The following is a 23,769-nucleotide window of genomic DNA, read 5'->3' on the forward strand; positions in this document are numbered from 1 at the left end:
GGCCTTAACCCTGTCTTCTCTGCTCATGGCACTATAAGACACAGCTGGATAGTACCTCTTCCAAGAAGCTTTTCCCAGCACCCCCCCAGTAATATTAGTGTACTTGGCCACTCCCCTGTCTGTATTCCTCCAGCACTTTGCACAGACTTCTGAGATAGGACTTCTCGTGCTGTACTGTGATTATGGGTTTGTGTAGGTCACACCCATTAGGTGGGATAAGGATCCTAGGATCCCTAGTGCCTAACACAGAGTAGTCATCCCTCAGATGCTTGTTGGGTGTATGTACTTATTTCTGTTATTAATGTCTGGCCAGCACTGTCTCCCAAATACTGACGTAATGATCTCAGTGCACCTGGATTCAATTTCTCTGACCCCTCTCCCCACCCCCCAAAAAAGGTTCATTTTTCTCTCTATGCCCTGCCTCATGGATTCCCTGGCACTCTCATCAGTTATACTTTTAATCCACTTTATAGGATAGATGAACCTTAGAGCATTAATTAGACTGGGAACTTCAGAGAGGCTCTCAGTCTGAAGGTGCTCAGGTGTGTGTATTTTGAAAAACGTCCCCAGATGATTTCTGATGCCCCTCTCAGGCTCAAGACTATAGATCTGTTCTCACCCTCTCATTTCTGTGGTGAGGAAATGGAATCCCAGAGAAGTTAAGTGATTTGCTCAAGGTCATGCAGCTAGAAAACAGCACAATGAGGACCCAAACTAGGGTATGCTGATGCCCAGTCCAGTGTCTGGTTTACTCTGTGGTGATCTTCCTGGGGCTGGGGGAGGTGGAAATCGACCTCATGGCAGGTTCCTTCTCCCCTGTCTTACTACCAAGGACTTCCAAAGACCCAGAGGACAGCTCTTCTTGAATCTAGAAGTGTTCCATTTCTGCAGGGCAGTCCCAAGCCTGAGGCCCCTTTTTTCAGAATTTCTAATCCAGTGCGGCAGAGGTTTCCTACGCGACACGACTAATAGCGATTAAGGTGGGGGGGGGGGGGGCTTGGAGAGACAGATGAAAATGCTAACAATGTTCTGAATGTGTTTCTTTTTCCAGCATTTAGAGTCTGAATGTCTCCACATCGTCTGAATTTGCCTTAGTTGATTTTACAATTATTTTTCAGAGACTCCTTGGTTATGTGTTTTTTATAAAGAGTAGAGGAACACCGAGACTGAACACCGTGCTTGGAGAGGCTGGGCTGGGAGACTAACAAAGGCGGTATTATACTGTGCACGGCAAAGCCAATAAATGAATTCAGGAGACACCTAGATGTGTTTCTAGAGGAGGGCATGAGGGGGAGGGGTCTGGTGAAAAGGCAGAAAGGTGGGATTAAGATAAATTAAAATGGGGCCAGCATGTTGAATACGGGGACAGCCTCTTCCTGTTCCCACCATTGCCTAAAATTTTTCATTCTGCTTCGTTCAAAAGTTAAAAGCAGTCTTTACCATATAATCTCATTCCCTCCCATCCCCCATGGGGAAAAGAACTTAGTTTAAAGGCTATTTCAGCCTGATACAGCTGTATTTATTACTGGAGTGCTACATCTATGGGATATTCCTGGGGAATCGTAGGCTGTCAAAACTGGAAAAGAACCTTGAAATAATCTAAGCCAGAGATTCTCAAAGTGGCCCCCACAGCAGCAGCCTCAGCATCACTTAGGAACCTGTTACAAATGCATGTTTAGGGACCCACTCTGGATCTGCTGAATCAGAAACTCTGGAGGTGGGGCCCAGCAATCTGTATTTTAAGAAACCCTCCAGTTTGAGGGCCACTGCTCTAGTCTGATCCTGTCATTTAAGTGATGGAGAAACTGGCTCTGGGAGAGCTGAGTAAGCTTAAGTCAGAAGCCAACTGAAGAACAGAACTCAGGTCTCCTGATGGCCAGCTCTTACTGCTGTCCCTGCTAAGAGGAGCAGGTGTGGGCATGGACTAGTGACGTATGAAAGTTGAGGATTTCAGCATAATACAGAAACAGAGTTCACCAATAGTAATAGCTGTCATTTATTGAGCAGCTTCTCTTTGCTGTGCACTTTATAAGCACCATTTCAATCTTATGTTTTACAACAATCTTACCTATGAGATCCTATCCTCATTTTACAGATGAAGAGACTAAGGATCAGAGAAGTCAGTATATGTTTCCTATAGCTGTTGTAACAACTTACCACAAACTTGGTGGCTTAGAACAGTTTATTCTCTCATAGTTCTGGAGGCTAGCATTCATTTTCACTGGGCCAAAATCAAGACGTTAACAGGGCCATGCTCTAGGGAGGAATCTGTTCTTTGCTCCTTTCCACCTTTTGGTGGCTGTTGGCATTCCTTGGCTTGTGGCCACATCACTCCAGTCTCTGTCTCTGTAGTCACGTTGCCATCTCCTCTTCTGTCTGGGTCTAAGGACCCTCTTCCTCCCTCATATAAGGGCGCATGGGATTACAATTAGAGCCCACCTGGATAGTCCAGGATAATCTTCCCATCTGAAGATCTGTAATCACAGCTGCAGAGTCCTTTGTTGCTGTATAAGGTAACATTCACAGGTTCCAGGAATTAGGATGTAGATATCTTTTGGGAGACCATTATTCAGCGTACCAGTTAGGTAACCAAACCAGACTTACACAGTACATATGAGAGCCTGGATTGGAACCCAAACCTGCCAGACTCTAGAGCCCATACTCTCAATCACTACTCTGTACTGCCTGAAAAGGCCATTGCTAAAAACTATGGTTCGAGCATTAACAGTAAGATTTTTAAAGTGTTTCATTCTTCCCCAAACTTGCATTATATTACTTGTCACATAACTCTGAACCTGTGAGTCCTTAAGCATCTCTGGTCCTGACTCCTTCAGTTAAATTACTAGAGGGCAGAGATTGTATTTTTTTTTCCGTTAAAAAAATGGATATGTAATTCATATACCATAAAATTCACTGTTTTGAATGCGCTTTTTAGTAAATTCACAATGTTATGCAACCATCTCCACTGTCTAATTCCAGGACATTTTCATCACCTCAAAAAGAAAGCCAGTGCCCGTTAGCAGTCACTCCCCACTCCCCTTTCCCCCAGCCCTTGGCAACCACTACTCTACTTTCTGTCTCTATGGATTTACCTATTCTGGGCATTCCATGTAAATGAAATCATATAATATGTGGGCTTTTGTGTCTGGTTTCTTTTACTTAGCATAATGTTTTCAAGGTTCATCCATGTTGTAACATGTTTCGGTACTTCATTACTTTTTATGGATAAACTATTATATAGATATACCCCATTCTATTATCCATTCATTAGTTGATTAACATTTGGGCTGTTTACATTTTTGGCTTTTTAAAATAATGCTGCTGTGAGCATTCATGTACAAGTTTTTATCTGAACATATGTTTGCAGTTCTCTTGGGTATATATCTAAGAGTGGAATTGCTAGGTCATATGGTATGCTATGTTTAGTTTTTTGAGCATCTCAGATATTTTATTTTATATCAGGTTATTTGAATTCCTAGTGTGACAGCCATTGTTCATTTATTTATAATGAAATAACATTCTCATAATCTGTAGTTTTAATCATATTTCTCAACTTATTGCCAAATAAATATTTATACCTGCAGTTTTTCACAGTAAAGAGAAAAGATGGTGTGGTATAATGAAAGGAGTTCTGGCCAGCCCGGCCACTCTCTGGGTGAGCTTGAGTAAGTCAAATCACCTCACCCCTCTGGGGAGGAGAGCTTGATGATTTCTAAATTCTCTTCCAGACTTAACATTTGCAACTTTGTGGAAGTCTGAAAAGCTAGCCTTGTGTTAAATCCCAGAGCTTGTGTTCTGTTTTTATAGCAGTTCATCATTCTCTGTCTGATTTCTGTTCCCAGACACAAACAAGGTTTTGCCCATCTATCCATCCATTTTATTGTGGTCTGCTAGCTTCCAGGTACTCTGCTAGACACCGGAGATAAAAAGATGGCAAAGACAGTGTTCCTGACTCCCCAGTCTAGTAGGAGAAGAGAAACATGTAAACAGGTGGTTACAATATTCAGAGATTACGATATTTAAAAATTGCTCTGCCCAGAGGAGAAAAGCTTGGGGTAGATGACATTTGGGTTGTATCTTTTTGGATGAGTGTTTGCTAGACAAGAGCATTCTAGGCAGAGGAACGGGGTATGTAAAGGCAGAGTGCTGTGAGAGGACAAGAGCATGTTTGCCTTTGTTTGGTGGCTTTTTTCCTCCTTCTCCTGCAGTGGTGAAAACAGATTGTCCAGACTAGCTCCATTTTGAGATGCTTCTGTGTGTCCAATATTCACAAACTCATTGACTCAAAGGTCTGCAAAGTAACACGTTTTGTCTAAGTCCTGGCCACCTGTAGATCTTCTCTGTTTTTTAAGGGTACTTCAGATTCAGTTTCTGAGTCAGCAGATTCACTGAATGGCTAAGGAACCTTGATCAAAATGTGGGTTTTCTCCATAGCATCAGCTTAGTTTGGGCTCTTGCAAATGCCCTTTTGTCCCCTTAAGAGTTTTAGTTACATAAAAATATTAGGAATATAAAATTTTACAATATGATCAGCACAGCACAAACTAAATTTCTAACCTTTGACTAGAAACATATATGGAAGGCTTTGTGTTTTAAACTGCCCCCTTCCCAGCCTCCTAGCCTTCATGAGAGGTCATTGTACAGCTCTTTCCATGGTCACTGTTCTCTTCCTTTTTACTGGAGGGCAAAACTAGGGCAGAGAAATAATTTTTATTCACTTCTGAAAGGTTACAGTAATAAAGAAACTCTTGTTAACATCAGAGAACGTTGCAGCCAAGAGTTTTCACAGTCTGGCATTGTTTATTTTACATGTAATTTGGAACCTTCTGCACTCTTAAAATATTGGCACAGAAATGTTTTAACTGTTGAAGTGCTTCATTGCATGCAGTGGTAGTGTGGTGTCAGAGAGGCAGCGAGGCTCTGGAGAGCTGTTTGCCCTGTTCCTGTTGGAAAGAGCAGTGGTGAAAGTGTCTGTGTGTTTATGCAGATACACATTCGCTTGTGTATGTATGAGCCTCTCTGCATTGAGAATTAGGAGCTTGCTCTGCCCTGATGAACTTCTGAGCTTCCCTTTATTTAACGATGAGAATGGTGTAACAATCCTGCTTTCCTGTTGCCATGGCTGCCGGAAAGTATAGAGTGTCCCTTATTTGGACATTTTGATATAATTATTCATTATCCCCTTTCTCTCACACACACTTTATTACTTAACTCTTTTCTTTTACTTTTATCCATCAAAGGACTTTTGTTGTTGTCTTGTTAGGTTAAAGTTAAGATTTGAAAACAATTGCAAAATGGATCACATGTGGTAGATGGAAGACCGCCAGGCTGGCGACTGGGCATCCTTAGTTCCAGGCCCAACTTTGCTCCCAGAGTTTGGAGGACTGTCTTCTTCCCCCATCTCTTTCTTGTCCTGGAGGCTTAAAATAGAGCTATATATTAACCTGTCCCTTGCAAAGACCCAGGGATTCCCCAGGGCTGACTATGCTCTCTGTAACCTGTCTGGTCTGGGAACAGTAGACTGTTGCCCCATAAGCTCCTCTTCCTCCAAATCTGGCACTTTGTTCCTGGGCCTCCAAAAGGGAGCCTTGGCAAAAGAGGCAGAGGTTACCCCCACCAGGTGAGCTCTGCAGAGCTGTCTCCAGGCCAGGCCCTTCTCTAGGGACCTCCAGCAGGGGGCTCCTTCCCCTGCAGGAGTTCCACTCCAGCTCTGAGAAAAGGATGCTCTGCTAGCATGTATACCATGACCACCATGCCCTGCTCCCACAGACTGTAGACTTTTTGTCACAGCCAGCCAGGGGATCCCACACCCTCTGGCCCGGATCTACTTTCAGTGCCCACCAACAGAAAGTGAAGTGCTCAGGCCCTTGCAGTCCTTCTTTGCGCAGAGAGAACTCTGTTCCCTTTTGGAAGACGCTTGCCTTTGGCTTCTTGACCCACAAGAGCAGTCCCTGTGATGGAGAATCCAGATGGGTACATGTGTATGCAATTTTGGGCTGAGGAAACAGGCCTTTCCCCAACAACCTAGTGAGGACCCCTGTGTCCTGCTCTCCACACCTCTAAGATGTGGGCCCTTTGTGCGGAACTGCCCAAAGACCGTTTTCCCAGCCACTTACCTCCCATCACGTGGGCTTTGGAGACAGACAGACCTGGGTGCTAATGCCTGCTGTGCCATAGTGTGGCCTTGAGGCCCCGGGCAGATCTCTTTACCTCGCATTTCTTTCTCCATAAGCCACATAGTGTATGACTCAGACAGTATGATGCTAGTGAAGACTTAGCACAGTACTTGGCACATTTTAGTCACTTGGTAAATTGGGCATTGTATTTGGACCTTGTCTACGACACCTAGCATAGGCTGCCTTATTTCAAAAGGATTTGTGTGCACATCTGTCACGACCCACTGGATTCTGACTCGCTGGAGGATGGAGATCATATCTTTCGTCTTTGTATCTCTCGCTTGCCCGGCATGGGTTATGTGCATAGCAGGCACTCAGTTGATGTTAGCGGAGTCTGCTAGGATGACTTGGACAGACAGGGCAGGCATGAATGTTTCAGTTTCTCCATCTGAACCTGGGGAAATAGTAACCCCTTATTTTGGAGCCTTTGAGGACAATTTAAAACGATATGTGTGAAGTGTTTGGAGTCCTTTGAAAAGAAGGTACTGGGGAAATTAATGGTGTTTTTGCTGTTCTGGGGAAAGCCCTTTGTGGTTCCCAGTGAATAAATTACTTGGAGTGAGTTTTCTAACACCTCCTACTCTGCTCTGTTCACTGTCGCTTTTTAAAAAAATAATAATAATAACCGTCTGCTGTAATGCTTCTTTGCTCTGACTTATAAAGGTATATAATTTTGGTTTTGGACTTTTGACCCCTTTCTGTTCCCAGGAGAGAAATTTCTATCAGAATAATAAAAGGTGTAAACTGTGTGTGTTGCCCCTTTTCTGGGCCTTGAGTAGTTCAGCTGCTGGGGTTAAGAATCAACAGGCTTGTAGTTTGTACCTGGTTACAGGGCAAGTAAGACACGATTCCCATTAAGCACTCAGTGGCATTCTAGCTGTCTCCCCCACTACTCCTTTTCATCCCCGTCTTATGCCCTTTTGCTGAAATTCTTCAGATTTCACATGAACGTTATTTCCTTTGGTATTTTGAGCACATTTGTTTATGCCTGTACCTCTTCTCTTTCAAAAACAGAAGATGTTTATCATATGCTGTGCTTTAGGTCCCCAGCTGAGTTGCCAGGCAGAGAGGATCCTCCCTCTAGAGGGAACAGGATGGGAGAGTGGAAAAATCACTCACTAGTCTTGGAGCTAGAAGAGCAGGGAATTAAACTTGGTTCTGCCATTAGTCAGCAGATTCAGGTGAAGAACCTGAACCAAGTTATTTTTAAGGAACCTTCCAGCTCAGAAAAAAAAAATCTGTGAGATAAGAATTTTCCAACCCACAGGAGAATCTACAAGAGTGAACTGTAGTTTGCCACACTTCCCACTTGTTCTCCAAGCCTCTCATGCCCTGCAGCCCTGGAAGAACTGACCCTGTCCCTAATATCCTCAGCTCAAAGGCCCATGAGAGACTGAGTGGTTTGGGGACAAATGCGGGGTTCAAACATGCTAGAGTTGTCTGGTCTGAAGCAGTGGATAGATGTGGATGTCAGAAGAATCCAACTTGGTGACGACCCGCAGGGACAGTGTAAAGGAAGTGCAGACTTCCCTGGCTGGTGGCGCGAAGCCCCAGTCAGGGCTAGCCCTAGCTGATCAGATCTGCAAAGCAGTCAGTATTTGTATTTTGTGCCGCTTCAGTGACTGGCAATCTCCAAGAAGCTTGACAGCCATAGGTTAATACTAATGCAGCCTTTTCCTATTGAGGACACTTAGTCCTGGCAAGAAAAATGGCTTGGGGACTTTCCTGGTGGCAGAGTTGTTAAGAATCCGCCTGCCAATTCAGAGGACACGGATTGGAGCCCTGGGCCTGGAAGATCCCACGTGCCACGGAGCAACTAAGCCCATGCGCCACAACTATGGAGCCTGCATTCCAGAGCCTGAGAGTCACAACTACTGAGCCCATGAGCCACAACTCCTGAAGCCCGTGGGCCTAGAGCCCATGCTTTACAACAAGAGAAGCCACCTCACTGAGAGACCCGCACACCACAAGGAAAAGAAATTCCCACTCACTGCAACTAGAGAAAGCCCGCACACAGCAATGAAAACCCAACACAGTCTAAATAAATAAATAAATAATTTTAAAAAAAAGAAAAATGGCTTATTCAGTGTCACATATTAGTAGCAGGGCAGAAATTAAAATGCACTGCTGCTTCATTCTGTTGCTCTATTCATTACACATCCTATCACCTTTGCTGTTCTCTAGAGCTACCATACACACCCTCCATTTTGTCTTCCTATCTTTTTTTTTCTTTTTAATTTATTTATTTTGGCTGTGCCAGGTGTTAGTTGTGGCACGTGGGATCTTCGTTGCGGCATTCGGGCTTCTTAGTTGTGGCATGCGGGATCTTAGTTGCTGCATGCATGCAGGATCTGGTTCCCAGACCAGGATCGAACCTGGGCCCCCCTGCATTGGGAGCATGGAGTCTTAACCACTGGACCACCAGGGAAGTCCCCTTATCTTTTTGTTTTTTGGGTTTTTTTGGCTGTGCCACACGGCATGTGGGATCTTAGTTCCCTGATCAGGGATCGAACCTGCACCCCCTGCATTGGAAGCGTGGAGTCTTAACCAGGGGACCACCAGGGAGGTCCCAGTCTTCCTCTCTTACAGACCTCTTTTGGTCCTTTTCTCTTAAGGTCAGTGTTCCTGTGTCTAGTGCAGTGCTTCGTATATAACAGGCCTTTATCAAATATTACTGGTTAAGTGAGTGAACTCACAGAGTCTTTTCCTAAGTCATTAGAATCAGCTCCCTACCATTACCTTTCCTCATAAACTAACGCTAAATTGTTTTGTTTCTGTTTTTCTTTCTTTTTTTTTTTTTAATTTATTTTTGGCTGCGTTGGGTCTTTGTTGCTGGGCACAGGCTTTCTCTAGTTGTGGTGAGTGAGGGCTTGTCTTGTTGCGGAGCGTAGGTTCTAGGGCTCACGGGCTTCAGTAGTTGTGGTCCTGGGCTCAGTAGTTGTGGCTCATGGGCTCTAGAGCACAGGCTCAGTAGTTATGGCGCATGGGCTTAGTTGCTCCTCAGCACGTGGGATCTTCCCTGTCCAGGGCTCGAACCCATGTCCCCTGCATTGGCAGGCAGATTCTTAACCACTGTGCCACCAGGGAAGTCCCTAATGCTAAATTGTTGATAGATGCTAAAAGGATAATGTTTTAATGGTCCCCAATAACATTTTCATTTGAATAGGACTTTCTGTAACGAATGTTTTCAGGAGGAGGGATTGCAGTGGCACCGGGGAGCTCTTGGCATCAGGCAAGTTGATGATGCCTCTCACTGCAGGTCCTACCACAGAGCAGGTGGCTGTCTGCTCTTCTCTCCTGCGGGTTTAACCCTGCACTGGGCACTACCAGAGGGCGGTGGTTCTGCTAAGATTAGGATAGCTATGTGAAAAAAAGTTCTGGAAGCCAAGAGGTCAAACCCAGGATACATTAGAGCTATACATTGATTGCAGCTGCCCTGGATGTGCTGTGAGTATTTCTGGATTCATTGGTGAGACAGCTGCAACACTCCTCTTCCCAATCGCTTCCCTAAAATGCTGGCTGAATGATGCTATGGGGTTGGTTAGAGCTGAAGGGGCTTAGCTGGAAAGCAGGGACTTCTTTCTCCATGTCAGTTGTCATCTGTTTAGCTGATCTTTTCTGAGTGTCAGTGATATGTGCCGTAAACGTGACCTCTCTGGTGCTCAAAGGAGCAGGAAGAACTACAAGGAGCCCTTCATTAAAACAACCACTATCAGGACTTCAGTTGTCTTACACTCAGAACCGGTCCTGACCTCTCACCTAAACTCACTGTCTGCTGTTTCACTGGTCTTCCTGCCTCTTGACTCTCTTCATCTCAGATCCATCCTGCAAATCATTTAACAGCCTGGTTCTTGTTCCTAAACACTGCTTATGTCAAATACTCATCACACAGACACCCACAACAGCTCCCAGGTGCCTGCTAGGTGTGTACCACACCCCTTAACCTGTCTTCAAGGCTCCTGGTGGTTCACCATTATTTTATTATCTTTTTTGCCTGCCCCACTTTTCTTCCAGTCTGTGCCTGTCCATAGTCTACTATCTCCTCCTGAAATCTTCCCTAACTCATCCAGATTTACATTTGTGTCTTATTCTACCAGTGTGATTATAAATTTCTTAAGTGCAGGGGTGACAGGGCATCCTTGAGGAACCTGCTTAGGGCTCAGCATAGAGCAAGGCACATTGTAAGTACACAGGACGTGCTTTTTGATTTGATTTAACAAGTAGTTTTGTTGCATTGCAAGGGGCTCCAAGGGGAAGAAGAGAATGAAGGAAAGATAATCCTTTCAAAAATTGACACAGACATCTGTGCTGGAAAATGTATTTTTAAATAATATTTTCTTGATTAATTTTCCGCAGCTATCCCTTGACCCTTTCTCATCTGGCATGGTGGTGCAGAGCAGAGTGATACATGTGGAAGTATACGGAGGCCATTCTCCCTTCCTCCAGCCCCCAGATGCTCTGCGTCATCATGAAATGTTCACTCAGTGCCTGCTGTGTGCTGGGGATACAGATGGGACCATGTGGCCTTGTCCTCCAGGAATTTATAGTAAAGCTCCCATCAAAGATCCCTGGTTCCGTCCTTGAGTAGTTTCCCCAACCTTCACATCAGTGCTTGTCAACTATTAGCAACAGCAGGCCCCTACCGTGTTACCACAACTGTACACCACACACAGGCACTTCTCATCTTAGGGACCTTGAATGTCAGGATTAGGGTATTAGCATCCTATATATTTTATTTTCCTTATTATGACCCCTCCTCCCTTCCTAGAATGTAAGCTCCAGGAGTTCAGGAATTGTCTCTCGTTTACTGCTGTAGCCTCAACTCCTAGAACAGTGCTTGGTGCATGGTTAGCACGAGTATACATTTGTTGAATGATGAAGGCATTACTGAATTTTTTTCTCCTCAAAGTCCAGTATAATATTTTAAAATAAATATTTTATTTATTTATTTATTGGCTGTGTTGGGTCTTCATTGTGGTGCACAGGCTTCTCATTGCAGTGGCTTCTCTTCTTGCAGAGCACGGGCTCTAGGCATGTGGGCTTCAATAGTTGCGGTGCATGGGCTCAGTAGTTGTGGCATATGGGCTTCGTTACTCTACGGCATGTGGGATCTTCCCGGACCAAGGATTGAACCTGTGTCCCCTGCATTGGCTGGCAGATTCTTAACCACTGCGTCAGGGAAGTCCTTCACTCATTTATTTAAGGAACATTTTGGTCTCTCACCATGCACTAATCCCTAAATGCTGTTGGTAGAGGGTATATCATAGAGAAATAATCTTATAGTGTTTATAATCTAATCTCTGCCAAGAAGAGAAATGAAGTTGAGTCTTTTGTAGTTAAGTTCCAAACTAAATAGATGAACAAGTAAGATAGAGTTCACCTGGTTTTTGTTTCATTTTGTTTTGATTTGGCCACAGCCTTCCTAGAGAAGCTGGCCCAGAGCAGGGTTGAGAATGCTGGCGAGATGGCGCAGGAAGCCAGGCAGCCCCCAGGTGCTAAAGAGAGGGACAGAGGCTGCCAGGCCCTCGTCTTGGATGGAGGAATGGGTCAGGTTTGTCACCTCCCTTCCAAGACCATATCACGGTGGTTGAGAGCACTTGGGCACTGAAGCCAGACTCTTTGGGCCCAAGTCCCACCCCAGCTATGTGACCCTGGGCAAGGTTGTAATCTCTGTGCCTCAGTTTTCTGTCTGTAAAATAGGGATAGCTATGTTACCTACCTCACCTTACAGCATTGTGGAGGTTAAGTGAGCTATCACGTGTGAGACTCTGAACAGTGCCTGGGACTGAGATAGGTGTTTGCTGTTATAAACTTTATTGCTTATTGTTAAGCATTTTTATCTCACGTGCTAATGTAAAAAGAAAAAAGGCAGTTTTGCATAGTTTGAATGGAAAAATTGAGACTCAGAGGTTTGTCTTCCAGAGTCACAAGGTGGGGAAATGGAGCTGCTCGGGCCCAGAATTTACTTAGATTTTGGAGCATTTCTTAGGTTGGAGAGAATACAGATTGGAGTGAACACAGATCACTAGAGAGAGCGTCTCTTTAATGGATAGAGAGGGCTTGGGGTGGGATGAATTGGGAGATTGGGATTGCCATATATACATTACTAATAAGAAAAAAATATCAAACTGTACACTTTAAATATATGCAGTTTATTGTACGTCAATTATATCTCAATAAAAGTTCTTAAATAAATAAAATAAAATAAAATTCTTTCCCACTTAAAAAATAAAGTAAAAAAAAAAACACAAAAAACCAGATACAGCATTCTAACAGCGGTTTTCTTTTTCCCTTATAAAATGCTTTCCCTTTTAAGAACATTGTACAAAATAAAGGACAGAAAGAATTACCCTATGGAGATAGGGTCGCTCTCTGGGCTCATAAGGCCAGGTGTCCATTCTGTCTTCAGAGGGTATCCGGGCACTCCTTGCCTCACCCTTGGCTTCCTCATTATTTGAGCTGGAGTGATCATATCACTCCCACCCAGCATCTAGGCTCAGACATTCCCAGGATGCTTCTGCAGCATTTTGTAGGCTACCAGCTGAATGGCAATTCTGTTTGAACCTTAAAAGAATGTTGGACTAGGAGTCAGAACACCTTGTTTCTGTAAACATCTCGAGCATTTATGAGCTGCGTGATAATTAGGCGAGTCATCTGACCTTTCTGAGCCTTTGTTTCCTCATCTTTATAGCAGGGAACAGCTTCTTTCTCAGATTACTGGAGGGTCAGTATTTTGGAAGTTGTCTGGTGCTGAACAACAGTAAGCAGTAAGGAAACAACAGTGGAAGACAAGCATTCTGTGGTCCATACAGAACAGTGGAAATGTCCGCTTTACTGTTCGGGGCTATAGACTATGGTCTATAACTGGAGTGACCAGTCAACATGTGTGGTTCAGTTAATTAGGGTATCCCATCTCTTTTGCTCCCCATTGCTGCAGAGAAGGAGAATTCAGGACTGTTTGATAAAAGGGCTGAGAATCTTAAGATTGGGAAGGGGCGAGATTTTGGATCTTGTGAGAAAATGTTGCTGTCCAGGTAACGTGATGTCCGTCTTGGAATCGCTGAGTGGGAAGGGACTCTGGCTGGGGCCTGTGAGCTCAGTGTTGCCTCTAGGTCCTCTGGGTTGTTTAGATTCTCAGCACCTGGGACAGGTGACAGTGCCCGGGCTCCATTCTCAAAGAACTCTTGAGCTTGTTAATTATCCATTTTCAGCTGTTTGGCTTATATGTCTGTGCATTTGAGATGGCCAACATTAATGGGGAACAAGCATCCTCTAGTTTTCCACTGTCCCCAGTCTGCCTAAATTTAATGGAAAATCAGTAAAAGAGCAAAGCTGTGCCTGCAGCTTTTCTGCACTATAAATGCAGTCGTGAGGTCCAGGGTGCAGTTAGGAGCCTGCAAGTGTCTCTGGAAACCTAGGTGTATCCAAATCTTCTTGCTGACAGAAATCAGACCTCACAGCTGCAGGTAGAATGCAGAGGACCCAGAGGAATGACAGCCACTGACATAGAGTGAGCAGATTACTAGGAAAGGGACTCGGGCTCCTAGGCCCTGGTGTGCTATACTGCTGCTCCACTGGAGACGCCTGTGGACTCAAGCTAAATACACATCTTGCTCATATTACATCTTCTCCAAGTAAGATTTTCCATTACCACAACATAGGAGACATTGAGGGCACCGTGACTGCTAAAACCCTGCAAGACTGGTTGTCTACGCTTAGTGCTGCCAGGGTCAGAAAGTCATCAGCTTATGACTGCATATGACTGTTGCATTCTTTTTTTCAGCTGGCATTTAGTGAAGTCTGATTATGTGCAAGTCATGGCCTCACCTTCTGCTCCACATTCACTTCATAATCAAATCCTGTTGATCTTGCTGGACTTTTTCCTCTTTATTCCTTTTGCCACATATTAATTCAGTTTCTTACCAACTCTTACCTGAGCCATTGCAGCAGCCTCCTCTGGTATTCCTGCCTCTGGTCCTTTCCCCAGCTTTATGGTTTGTACCCGTTGGGTTACTTTTCAAAAACAAATCTATCCAAAGCACAGGGAACTGTATTCAATATCTTGTAATAACATATAATGGAAAAGAATCTGGAAAAGAATATATATATTGTTAATTGTATATGTATATATATTCAGTAATATATATATTACTAAATCACTTTGCTGTACACCTGAAACTAACACAACTTTGTAAATCACCTGTACTTCAATGAAACAACAACATCATCAATAACAAAAAAAATCTATCCATGCAACTCCCCATTGCCTAACTCTTCTCTGTCTTTCCTTCATGTGGCATTCAGGGCCATTTACAGTCAAACATAAACTGCCTTTTCAGCTCTATCTTCTGCTTCGTCCCATCATGAGCTCTTTTTTACAGATTTTCCTCTGAGGATGCTGTAGTTATTCACCTCTCTGTGGCTTTACACATACTGTTCTTTCTGTCTAAAAAGTACAAATCCCTGTTCACCATTTAATACCCAATATAATAAATGTTACCTCATCTCTGAAGCCTTTGAGAACCCAGACTCATCACTGCCATTTTTTACATACAGTATGCTCTTATAGTCATTTGTGTGTCATGGGTCTTTCACATGAGGTTACAAACTTCTTGAGAACAGGTACTGTGTTTTATTCATCTTTTATGCCCAGCGTGTACCACAATGCCTAGAATATAGTAGACACTCAGTATATACTTATCAAACGTGTGCAAGGCAATGTAGAATTCTGCACCCAGACAGCTTATGGTCTAGCAAGGAACATAAATTACTTCATGATGCTACTGCTCAAAATGGAGTTCCTGTGCGGCCTGCTGGACCTGTTTTTTTGGTTTTGGGTTTTTTTGTTTTGTTTTGTTTTCGTTTTTTTGCATTTGACCAGCTTTATTTATCAAAAATGGTACATATATAAATATTCTTAGACATTTTTGCATTTTACAAGGCTGAGGATTCTTGTTGTGGGTTTTTACGGGGATATGAGTTTTTTCTTTTCTTTCTTTCTTTTTTTGTTTTTTTGAGAGGAGGGTCTTGCTCCCAGTCCTGGATTGCTGCAGGACTTTAATGAAAGGCTTTAATATATACATACACATGCTTAAGTCACAGATTGAAATACTTGAGTGCGAAGAACCATTTGTAGTTGGAATTATCTTTTATTGTGGTCAAATATATATAACATAATATTTATCATTTTAGCCATTCATAAGTATACAATTCAGTGGCATTAGATACAGTCACAATGTTGTGTAACCATCACCACTGTCTGTCATAGGAATTTTTTTTTTGGCCATGCCCTGCACCATGTGGGATCTTAGTTCCCTGACCAGGGATCGATCCTGCACCCTCTGCATTGGAAGTATGGAGTCTTAACCACTGGACTGCCAGGGAAGCTCCACCACTGTCTCTCTATCTCCCAGATTCTTCATCATTCCCAGTAAAAACTCCTTACCCATTAAATGACTCCTCCACTTCCACTCTCCCCAGACCCTGGTATTCTGCTTTCTGTCTCTATGAATTTGCCTGTCTTAGGTAACTATTATAGGAGGAATGGTACAGTATTTGTCCTTCTGTGTCTAACTTATTTCACTAGGCATAATGTTTTCAAGATTCATCCATGTTGTAGCATATATCAAAATTCCATTCCTTTTTATGGCTGAATAGTATTCCATTGTATTATATACCACATTCTGTTTATCCATTCATCTGTCGATAAACACTTTGTTTCCATCTTTTGGCTAGTGTAAATAATGCTGATATGAACACTGCTGTACAAATGTCTGTTCCAGTCTCAGCCTGCAGTTCTTTTGGATATATGCTTAGGAGTGGAATTAACGGGTCATAGGGTGGTTCTGTGTTTAACCTTTTGAGAAATCACCAAATTTTTCCATAGCAGCTGTACCATTTTACATTCCTACCAGCAATGCATGAAGGTTCCAATTTTTCTACATCCTTGCGCATGATTATTTTTCCTTTTTTAAAATTGTAGCCATCCTAGTAGATGTGAATGGAATTATCCTTATGCTTCAGATAATTGTCTTGCTAATTGGTTCTAACTTGCTTATTGGCCATTAGTGACCAGTAATAAGTTAAACTGTTTTCACTTTCCAAATCTTGTATTTAACGACAGAAAACCAAAGTCTGATCAAAACTTTCATGCATTGGCACTTGTTTGCAGGGCATAAATCTTTTCTTAAACTTGGAAATATAAGCAGAAAAGCACTTCTTGAGACTTCCTAGGTGGCGCAGTGGTTATGAATTCGCCTGCCAGTGCAGGGGACACGGGCTCGATCCCTGCTCCAGGATGATCCCACATGCCGCAGAGCAACTAAGCCCGTGTGCCACAACTATTGAGCCTGCGCGCTAGAGCCCGTGAGCCGTAACTGTTGAGCCTGTGTGCCACAACTGCTGAAGCCCACAAGCCTAGAGCCCGTGCTCAGCAACAAGAGAAGCCACCGAAACGAGGCGCCCTCACACCACAATGAACAGTAGCCCCTGCTCACTGCAGCTAGAGAAAGCCATGTGCAGCAACAAAGACCCAACACAGCCAGTAAATAAATAAATAAATTTATTTAAAAAATCAGAAGTAAAATGAAAATATAGGGGAAAGCTGAGTAAAGCATATTTTAAAAAAAAGAAAGAAAAAAAAAGAAAAGTACTTCTTAGAAAGTTTCCTAATTATTCCTCCATAGCACTTGTTATAGAGCAGGCAGGGATCAAAGGTCTGTTCACATCAGAGAGCTAGTTGGCTATTATCTTGTTAGAGTGACCAGTGAGAGAGGAAAACTCAGTTGCCCATTTTGTGTTCTGGCAGTCATGAAATTCTTTCTCTTTTCAATCTCCTTTTTACTTCAAACTGCTTGTGTATGTATTTTGGGTTCTTTGTTTCTTAATTTTTAATGTTTTTGCCTGCACCATGCAGCTTGTGGGATCTTAGTTCCCCCACCAGGGACTGAACCCAGGCCCTTGGCAGTGAGAACATGGAGTCCTAACCACTGGAATTCTCTTGTGTATATATTTTGACTCCAAATCTAGACCTCTAGTAGATGGTAGTAGAGGAACTAGATGTGGTCTTGAAACTTGTTTTAGTGGAAGAGATCGCTTTGAGAGAGGTGTGGAGTTTCAGAGGCCATGTGAAAACAGACTAAAAGGACAGGAGTTGGACCTCCTCAGGCTAGAGTAGAGTTGTTTGAAAACCATGAAACAGTAGCAGCATGTATTCAGAGTTGCTCAACCCCTTCCCAAATCTTTGTATTCAGGGAGCTTTCTTAAAATTTGTAAAAAGGGTGTGGGCATCAGTAATACAGGAGGTAATCATGACAGGAAACATTATATCGATTCATTCTGCAGACGTGCGGAGCGGTGTGCTGTCTTTGCCCTCAAGAGGTTCACAGTCTAATGCGGGGCAGGGCGGAGGGGGGTGGATTGTAAACAAATTATTAAAATAATATAGTACCTCCGGGTGGAAATATTAAAAACCATATGAAGGAAAAAGTAGCAAGCTTTGGGAAGCTTGAAAAACTTCACAGAAAACGGAGTGACTCCTCTTCCATAAAATGAGGACAGTAACACCCCCTTTTCAGGATTATTGTAAAGATTAAAGAGATGACACATATAAGGTTTTTAATACAGTTGCTGGCACATGGTAGGCATTCAACAAATGTTAATTGTTAGCTGATATTATTATGGAGTGGTTTTATTGAGTTGAGGAATAACACAGACTACTGCTAATTTAAGCAAACAGAGGAGTTTCTTGGGGGCTAACTAAGGCTCACAGAATGGAAAGGAGAGTTTAACAACAGGCCTCAGGAAAGAAAGATACAAGGAAGCTCAGGGATCCTAGTATTAGTAGTAGGAATTTAGTAGTCTCTTTGGGGTGATCCAACTTTAGCTGTCTTTTATCTTTGGATGTTTCTACTCAGAAACAAGAGTCTGATTAGATTTGCTTGGACTCTGGGCCCAGCTCTGTGATGAGGGGACAAGGTTCTAGGATCAGCAGCCTATCGAGTTGGGGAGGAGTAGGAAGCCTCTGAGGAAGGGTTGCAGAGAGAGTGAGTGATTTTTCACCTCAGATAGTATCAGAATGCTTCCGAGATCTGCTGCTCCATTGAGGCTGGTGATGTAAGCAACCAGGCCACCCATGGAACGGCCTCTGGGTGTTTCTGTTGGCCGTAGAATCGTCTGTCCTGGCTTGTGACCAGTGCCAACCCAATGTGATCATTCCTGTCTGACATTCTTCACTGAAATTCCTCTCGTTTCTTCAGGTTTATTCTTAAGTACTGTAGCTAAAACAAAGACTCTTGACTATTACAAAAATAGAGGAAGGACAACTTTTTGAGTTGTGTATATTGTATTTCTTGTGATATATTCAATTATGATTACCTTTTCACATTTCTCATTTATCAGCTCATGATCAAGGATTTGCTCTGGGTCTTAATTATGACTATATAGTCAGACCCTTCCTTCATCCTGTTACTTATTTATTTATTTTGGCCTAGACATGCTGCTGTGCATTTGACCTTGTTGAATCTCATTGCGTTTCCAGGATGATTTTTCAATACTTCAGAGTCAATTCCATTTTACTTTTGTTTTCAAGAGTACTGAAATTAGCAATTTTAGCTTTTTGCTTATGTGATTCTCCATTTCTGATATGACTCATCAGAAGCAGAAAGGTGTGACAGTGTAGAGAAGACACTAGATTTAGGTACCAGCTGTTGGAGTTAAAAGTTCCAACACCGCTAGCACACAGCCAGGGTGTGACTTTGGGGCAAGTTACTTAACATTTTCGAGCTTCTGTTTCCTTGTTTATAGAATCAGGACAACAGTACATGAGACTTGTCCTGTGGGATACAATAAAAAACTTCAGAAGTCAGAGTAGATTAGAGCTATCTCCCTCTTGACATGGAAGAAAATTAACTTGGCGTGATAGTTTGATCTTCCCAGGACCTTAATTACCTCATCAGCTTCTTTTCAAGGTGATTACAGGCTTACTGATGTGTTTGAATACCTTGCTAAGAGGGTAAATGACTGTAATTTCCAAGGACAGCCATCTCTTGCTTTGCTATTTTCCAAGCCCAAGGAAAAGGCTCCTGTGCTTTGTAACCATTCAGAAATTAAGGTTGAGAAATTAACAACCATGTACTTTGTTTTTCAGGACATTATCAAGCTATGCAGATCTTGAGTATTCAGATGTCAAGCAGTAAAACTGGGACTTTCAAAACACAGAAATAAATAAATAAATAAATAAATAGATAGATAGATAGATAGATAGATAAATGAAAAAATATTTTTGAAGGCATTTCGATGTCGCAAGCCTCTCTGGTGCATTAAAAGTTTGAAGTGATTTATTAAAATGAGATGTAAGGATTATCTCCTGACTTGTTTAGGTTGGCTTTTCATCACAACTGGAACATGCTATACTCATATGTGCACATCATTTTCTTAAAAAAGGAAAAGAAATTGTCCATCTTTTCATATTTATTATTTTTCCTTTTCATCTTGCTATTAACGCAATTTTCTCTGGACCTACGTAGTGCACACACACTCACATGGAGAGTTTTATTTGTTGTATTTTATGATCATTGCTGAAAGATCCTCAGTAGATCTTTTAGTCGTGATGCGAGTTACGTGCACACGTGTGTGTTTGGTCTCTCTGTGGGCCCTTCTCTCTTTCTATCTGCTTTCACCCATTTCTATGTATTTCACGTAATACTACACAGTGAGCTCATTTCTAACATTAAATGTAAATAGGCTAGCTGATGTTCAGTGCACACTAGCTTATTGCCATGCAATGGCTGTAGCCCATGGTGTTGACATTGCAAAGTGTTGCTGATGTCATTACTAACCCCTAGAAAGACAACTAAAAGCTAGACCTGCCGTCTTTTGTGCTGCATTGTAGCCTTACGGTGAATTTGATATATTCCTTACGCTTCAGTCAGCAACTATAGGCACCCTTTATCATTCACTCGTTTCAACAAATTCTTATTAGCCTGCTACTGTTAGCGGCTCTGCCTCAGCAGCCTTAAAGTTTATTCTTACTTTCATGCTCATCAGGTTCTCATGTCGCCCATACCAACCTTCTTCCATTCTCCCCTCCTACACCATAATTATAGCTTTTCCCCCCCAGTTTACCCAGGAGTGGGGCTTAGCTTATGCTGAAGATATCTGATGTATCAGTAACTGGCCACTAATCACCCATCTGGTAGCCTCTCTCTAGCTACCATTGTAATCGGGAATATCTGAGTTGTGTTTACCCAAGACCGTGGTAGCATTTAGCCCTGCCTCTACAGGTAACCTGAGGTATAGGGCACATGAAAGGGCAGCCACATTATTTATGGTGTTTGTTCCAACATAGAAAAGCATTGGAATCGAACTGCTCTGTATTCTAATCTTGACCCACTATTTCCCAGCTATATGACCTTAACCTTCCCAAATACCAGTTTCCTCTTTAAAGTGGGGTTAGCACATATCTCATAGTCACTGGGAAGGATTACGTGAGCTATTATGTATAAAGCTCTTAGCGTAGTTCTTGGCATATGGTAAACAGTGAGTTATGGGGACTGCTTCTGAGACACTATTGTAGCACCTGTAGACTGGGGAGAGAGGAGGCTTTTCAGAAGATATCTGTAAGCTAAGTCTTAGAGGATAAGAAGGAGTTAGCATCCCAGTCGATAGAGAAGGGAGGAGGATTCCTGGCAGCAGTATGCTTGAGAGCTATAAGAGAGCCTGCCGTGTTTGTGGAAATTGCACATAGTTGACTCTGACTGAGGGTGAGATAAAAGTGGGGAGGCGGGAGGAGGTGAGGCAGGAAAGATAACCAGGAACAGCTCGTGGAGGAGTTTAAACTTGATCCTCCATCAGTCCCTCCATCCATATGATCTGGTTCCTCTGTTAAACATTCACATAAATGTCTTTAAGAGCAGCAACAGGGAAAAGGGGAAAGAGGGCAGCAAATTGGCCTCAAATGAACTGGCATCTCTTTAAAGCAAATATTCCTCCCTGAGAATACTACGTTAATTAAAACATGTGCCGTGCGAGATTCATTGTTGCTTTATTTGCGCTCCCTGCTGGTTGTCTCCTTCATTAATCTGCTGATTAGTAACCCTGAACTCTTGTATCCCCCCCATCCCTGACCATTTTTGCATTCCCTTTTTAATATACTGCGCTGTTCCCCCTGGGATGTAAACTCCAGGACCCGTCCCTGGCCTGCTTATGTTTGTTTTCTTTGCCCCTTGTGCCTGCCTCTGCTATAACATTTGTAGTATGTGTTAAGTAATCCTTAAGGTAACATTTTTATTATGTCATAAAAAGTGCATGGCAAATATATTATAACTCATGGACTTTGTTTAAAAATGAAGGGATAATTTATTGAGTGTGTTACATGCGCCTTGCTCCCCTCCCCACTTCGGCTGAGACTCGCTGCTCGTGTAGCCTAGCCTTCTGCTGAGTGCTCCCACCCTGTGACACGCTAGAAAAGCAGACCCGTGGTTGGCTAGAAATGACATCATAGTCTATGTGCTCAATAAAAATTTAATTAAGTCATTACAGGAATTGCAGTCATCATTTAACCCTCTGATTTCTTCTGTTTCGTTTATTATTAAACATTCAGTAATACCAGTCACCGAATCCTGATGGCTTATAAAATATCTGCATGAATTTTAATAGCTTAAATAAATGGGAAAATATGAGTAACTGATATAAAAGGAACTTTTTCCTAGTGGTGGTGCTATATGTATGGGTTTTTTATAAAAAGCAAAGCATTATGGAAAGGATAAGCGTTTAATAAGAGAACAACCCAATGCTAGCTGGGGAGAGTTTCTCATCTGGTTTGTCCATCTGTGTATTCATGGGCAGGGTGTTCCATATGGAATTATCTGGCAGTGAGAACACAGAACCTGTGCACCAGCAAACAAAAGCTTATGTGAGGGAATAAGATCCCAGCTGAGGTTCACCAGAGGGAATAAACAGCTCCCCTTGGCTGCTGGGCTGGCTAGGAGGGCCCTTCAGGGTGAGTCCAGTAGTTCAGGAAGCTGCTCTCACTTACCCTCACCTGTTGCCTGCAGATCATGTGTCTGCACTGATGGAGCTTCCACCCTCTTCCAGGAAGGGCCCTTTTCATGATCTATTCCAGCCCGGGTGATGATATCTGAAAGCCATTCCTAGCTGTGGCAGCTTGCCATCTCTCAGCTAGAGGTGAGGGGGAGAGGCAGCTTACAGGTCACTGGAGTTAGAATGCGGGACCAGGAGGTAGAGGATCCTTGCTAATAAGGAATTCTACTCCTGCTCTCCTTTCTTTCTGGGCAATAGCCAGCCAGAATGCAGGTGCGTCCCAAGAGGAGAAAGTATGTTTGTATGTAAATGAGCCTTGTTGGAAAGCCGGAATTGAAATTTGCAGATTAATGTGTTGGTGATCTCTGAAAATGCCCTGCAGATGGTGAAATAGGGAAAACATTCATCCAGAAATCATGTTCTAATCCTGGCTCTAACGTGATGTGTGACCTGGGGAACAAGTCCCTTCCCCTTTTGGGTCTCAGTTCACCATTTCCTCAAAGGAATGAGCTAGGTGATGCCTAAGGGCCCTTCCAGCTCTAACGCTTACTAGTTTGATGCAACAAATAGGCCAGCTCTGCTGAGCAGGTTCAGTGAGTGTTTACCTCTGAGAGATGCTGCCTTTGTGCTTGACCTCTCTGACGCCGTCCTTTTGTGACTGTGGTTCTTCTTGCACAGTTAGGGGAATGACTAGTATGGGAGTAGGGAGAATCCCAAGATGGGCATCAACAGGTCTGGGTTGTAGTCCCATCCTCTCGTTACAGAAGGAATTAACTCTGGCCCTGGCTTGTTCCTCGACTCTTCTTTTACCTTGGCCTATTCTGAAAGATGGTGCAGTAAGAAGATTGGCAGTTCTGAAATTTCAGAAATGTGGAAGGTACTCAGCAGCAAAAAGGGGCAACAAACAAAAGGATGTTATTCAATAAAATACACTATATGTGGCACTCAGGCCTCGTGAGGATTCAGTCATCAACACGCCAGTCTTAAACCCTGCTCTGGCCAGGCCCTGGCCTAGGTGTTGGGGGTGCTGAGATTCATCAGACAGAGTTTCTTATGACCTTTGAGCAGCTCACAAACTATCAGGAGACAGATAACTCTAAACTTGCTCTAAAGCAACTCTAAACTGTGTTGCGCCCCCAGGAGAAGTGTGGACAGAGAGCTCTGGGAACACGAAGGATGGATGGCTATTTTGGGGTGAAGGTGGGGTGGGAAAGGTCATGGATTGCACAACCAGCTGCATCCCATCTCACATTTTCCAGTCTTGAGCTTCACAATTCTCTCTCCCTTTTTGAAAATTGTCCATGACTATAAAGTATTGGAGCTGGTTTTAGTTTTATATAAACAGACCAGAAGGTAGTACTCATAATTCCTTGCATTTGCAGAGCACTTTGCAGCTCACCAAAGCTTTCAGCATGCGTTGTGGAATGAATGAATGAATGAATGAATGAATGAAGTACATGCTCATTCATTTGCTCTACAACTAGCCCTCTGTGTAGGGCATTTAAAAGACAAGGACATGTTTCTTTTTAGATGATGGTTTTCTCTGGGTATA

At 43.0% G+C, this 23,769-nt stretch overlaps 1 protein-coding gene across 2 annotated transcripts in view; it reads left to right on the forward strand.

Annotated features, from left to right (window-relative positions):
• The window catches only part of LOC130833146 (ubiquinol-cytochrome-c reductase complex assembly factor 1), a 98,938-nt gene that overhangs the window by 60,414 nt on the left and 14,755 nt on the right, over positions 1-23,769 (forward strand). Inside the window, exon 8 of one of the 2 annotated variants that reach the window (XM_057702488.1) lies at positions 10,533-10,946. The exons of the other annotated variant lie outside the window; for it this stretch is intronic. Within the exon in view, the coding sequence (XP_057558471.1) occupies positions 10,533-10,760 (228 nt within the window). The 3' untranslated portion in view covers positions 10,761-10,946. Of the gene's footprint in view, positions 1-10,532; positions 10,947-23,769 lie in introns of those variants that run through there. 2 annotated transcript variants of the gene reach the window in all.

This window comes from Hippopotamus amphibius, chromosome 12, assembly GCF_030028045.1.
Source record: "Hippopotamus amphibius kiboko isolate mHipAmp2 chromosome 12, mHipAmp2.hap2, whole genome shotgun sequence".
In the NCBI taxonomy this organism is placed as follows: Eukaryota; Metazoa; Chordata; class Mammalia; order Artiodactyla; family Hippopotamidae; genus Hippopotamus; species Hippopotamus amphibius.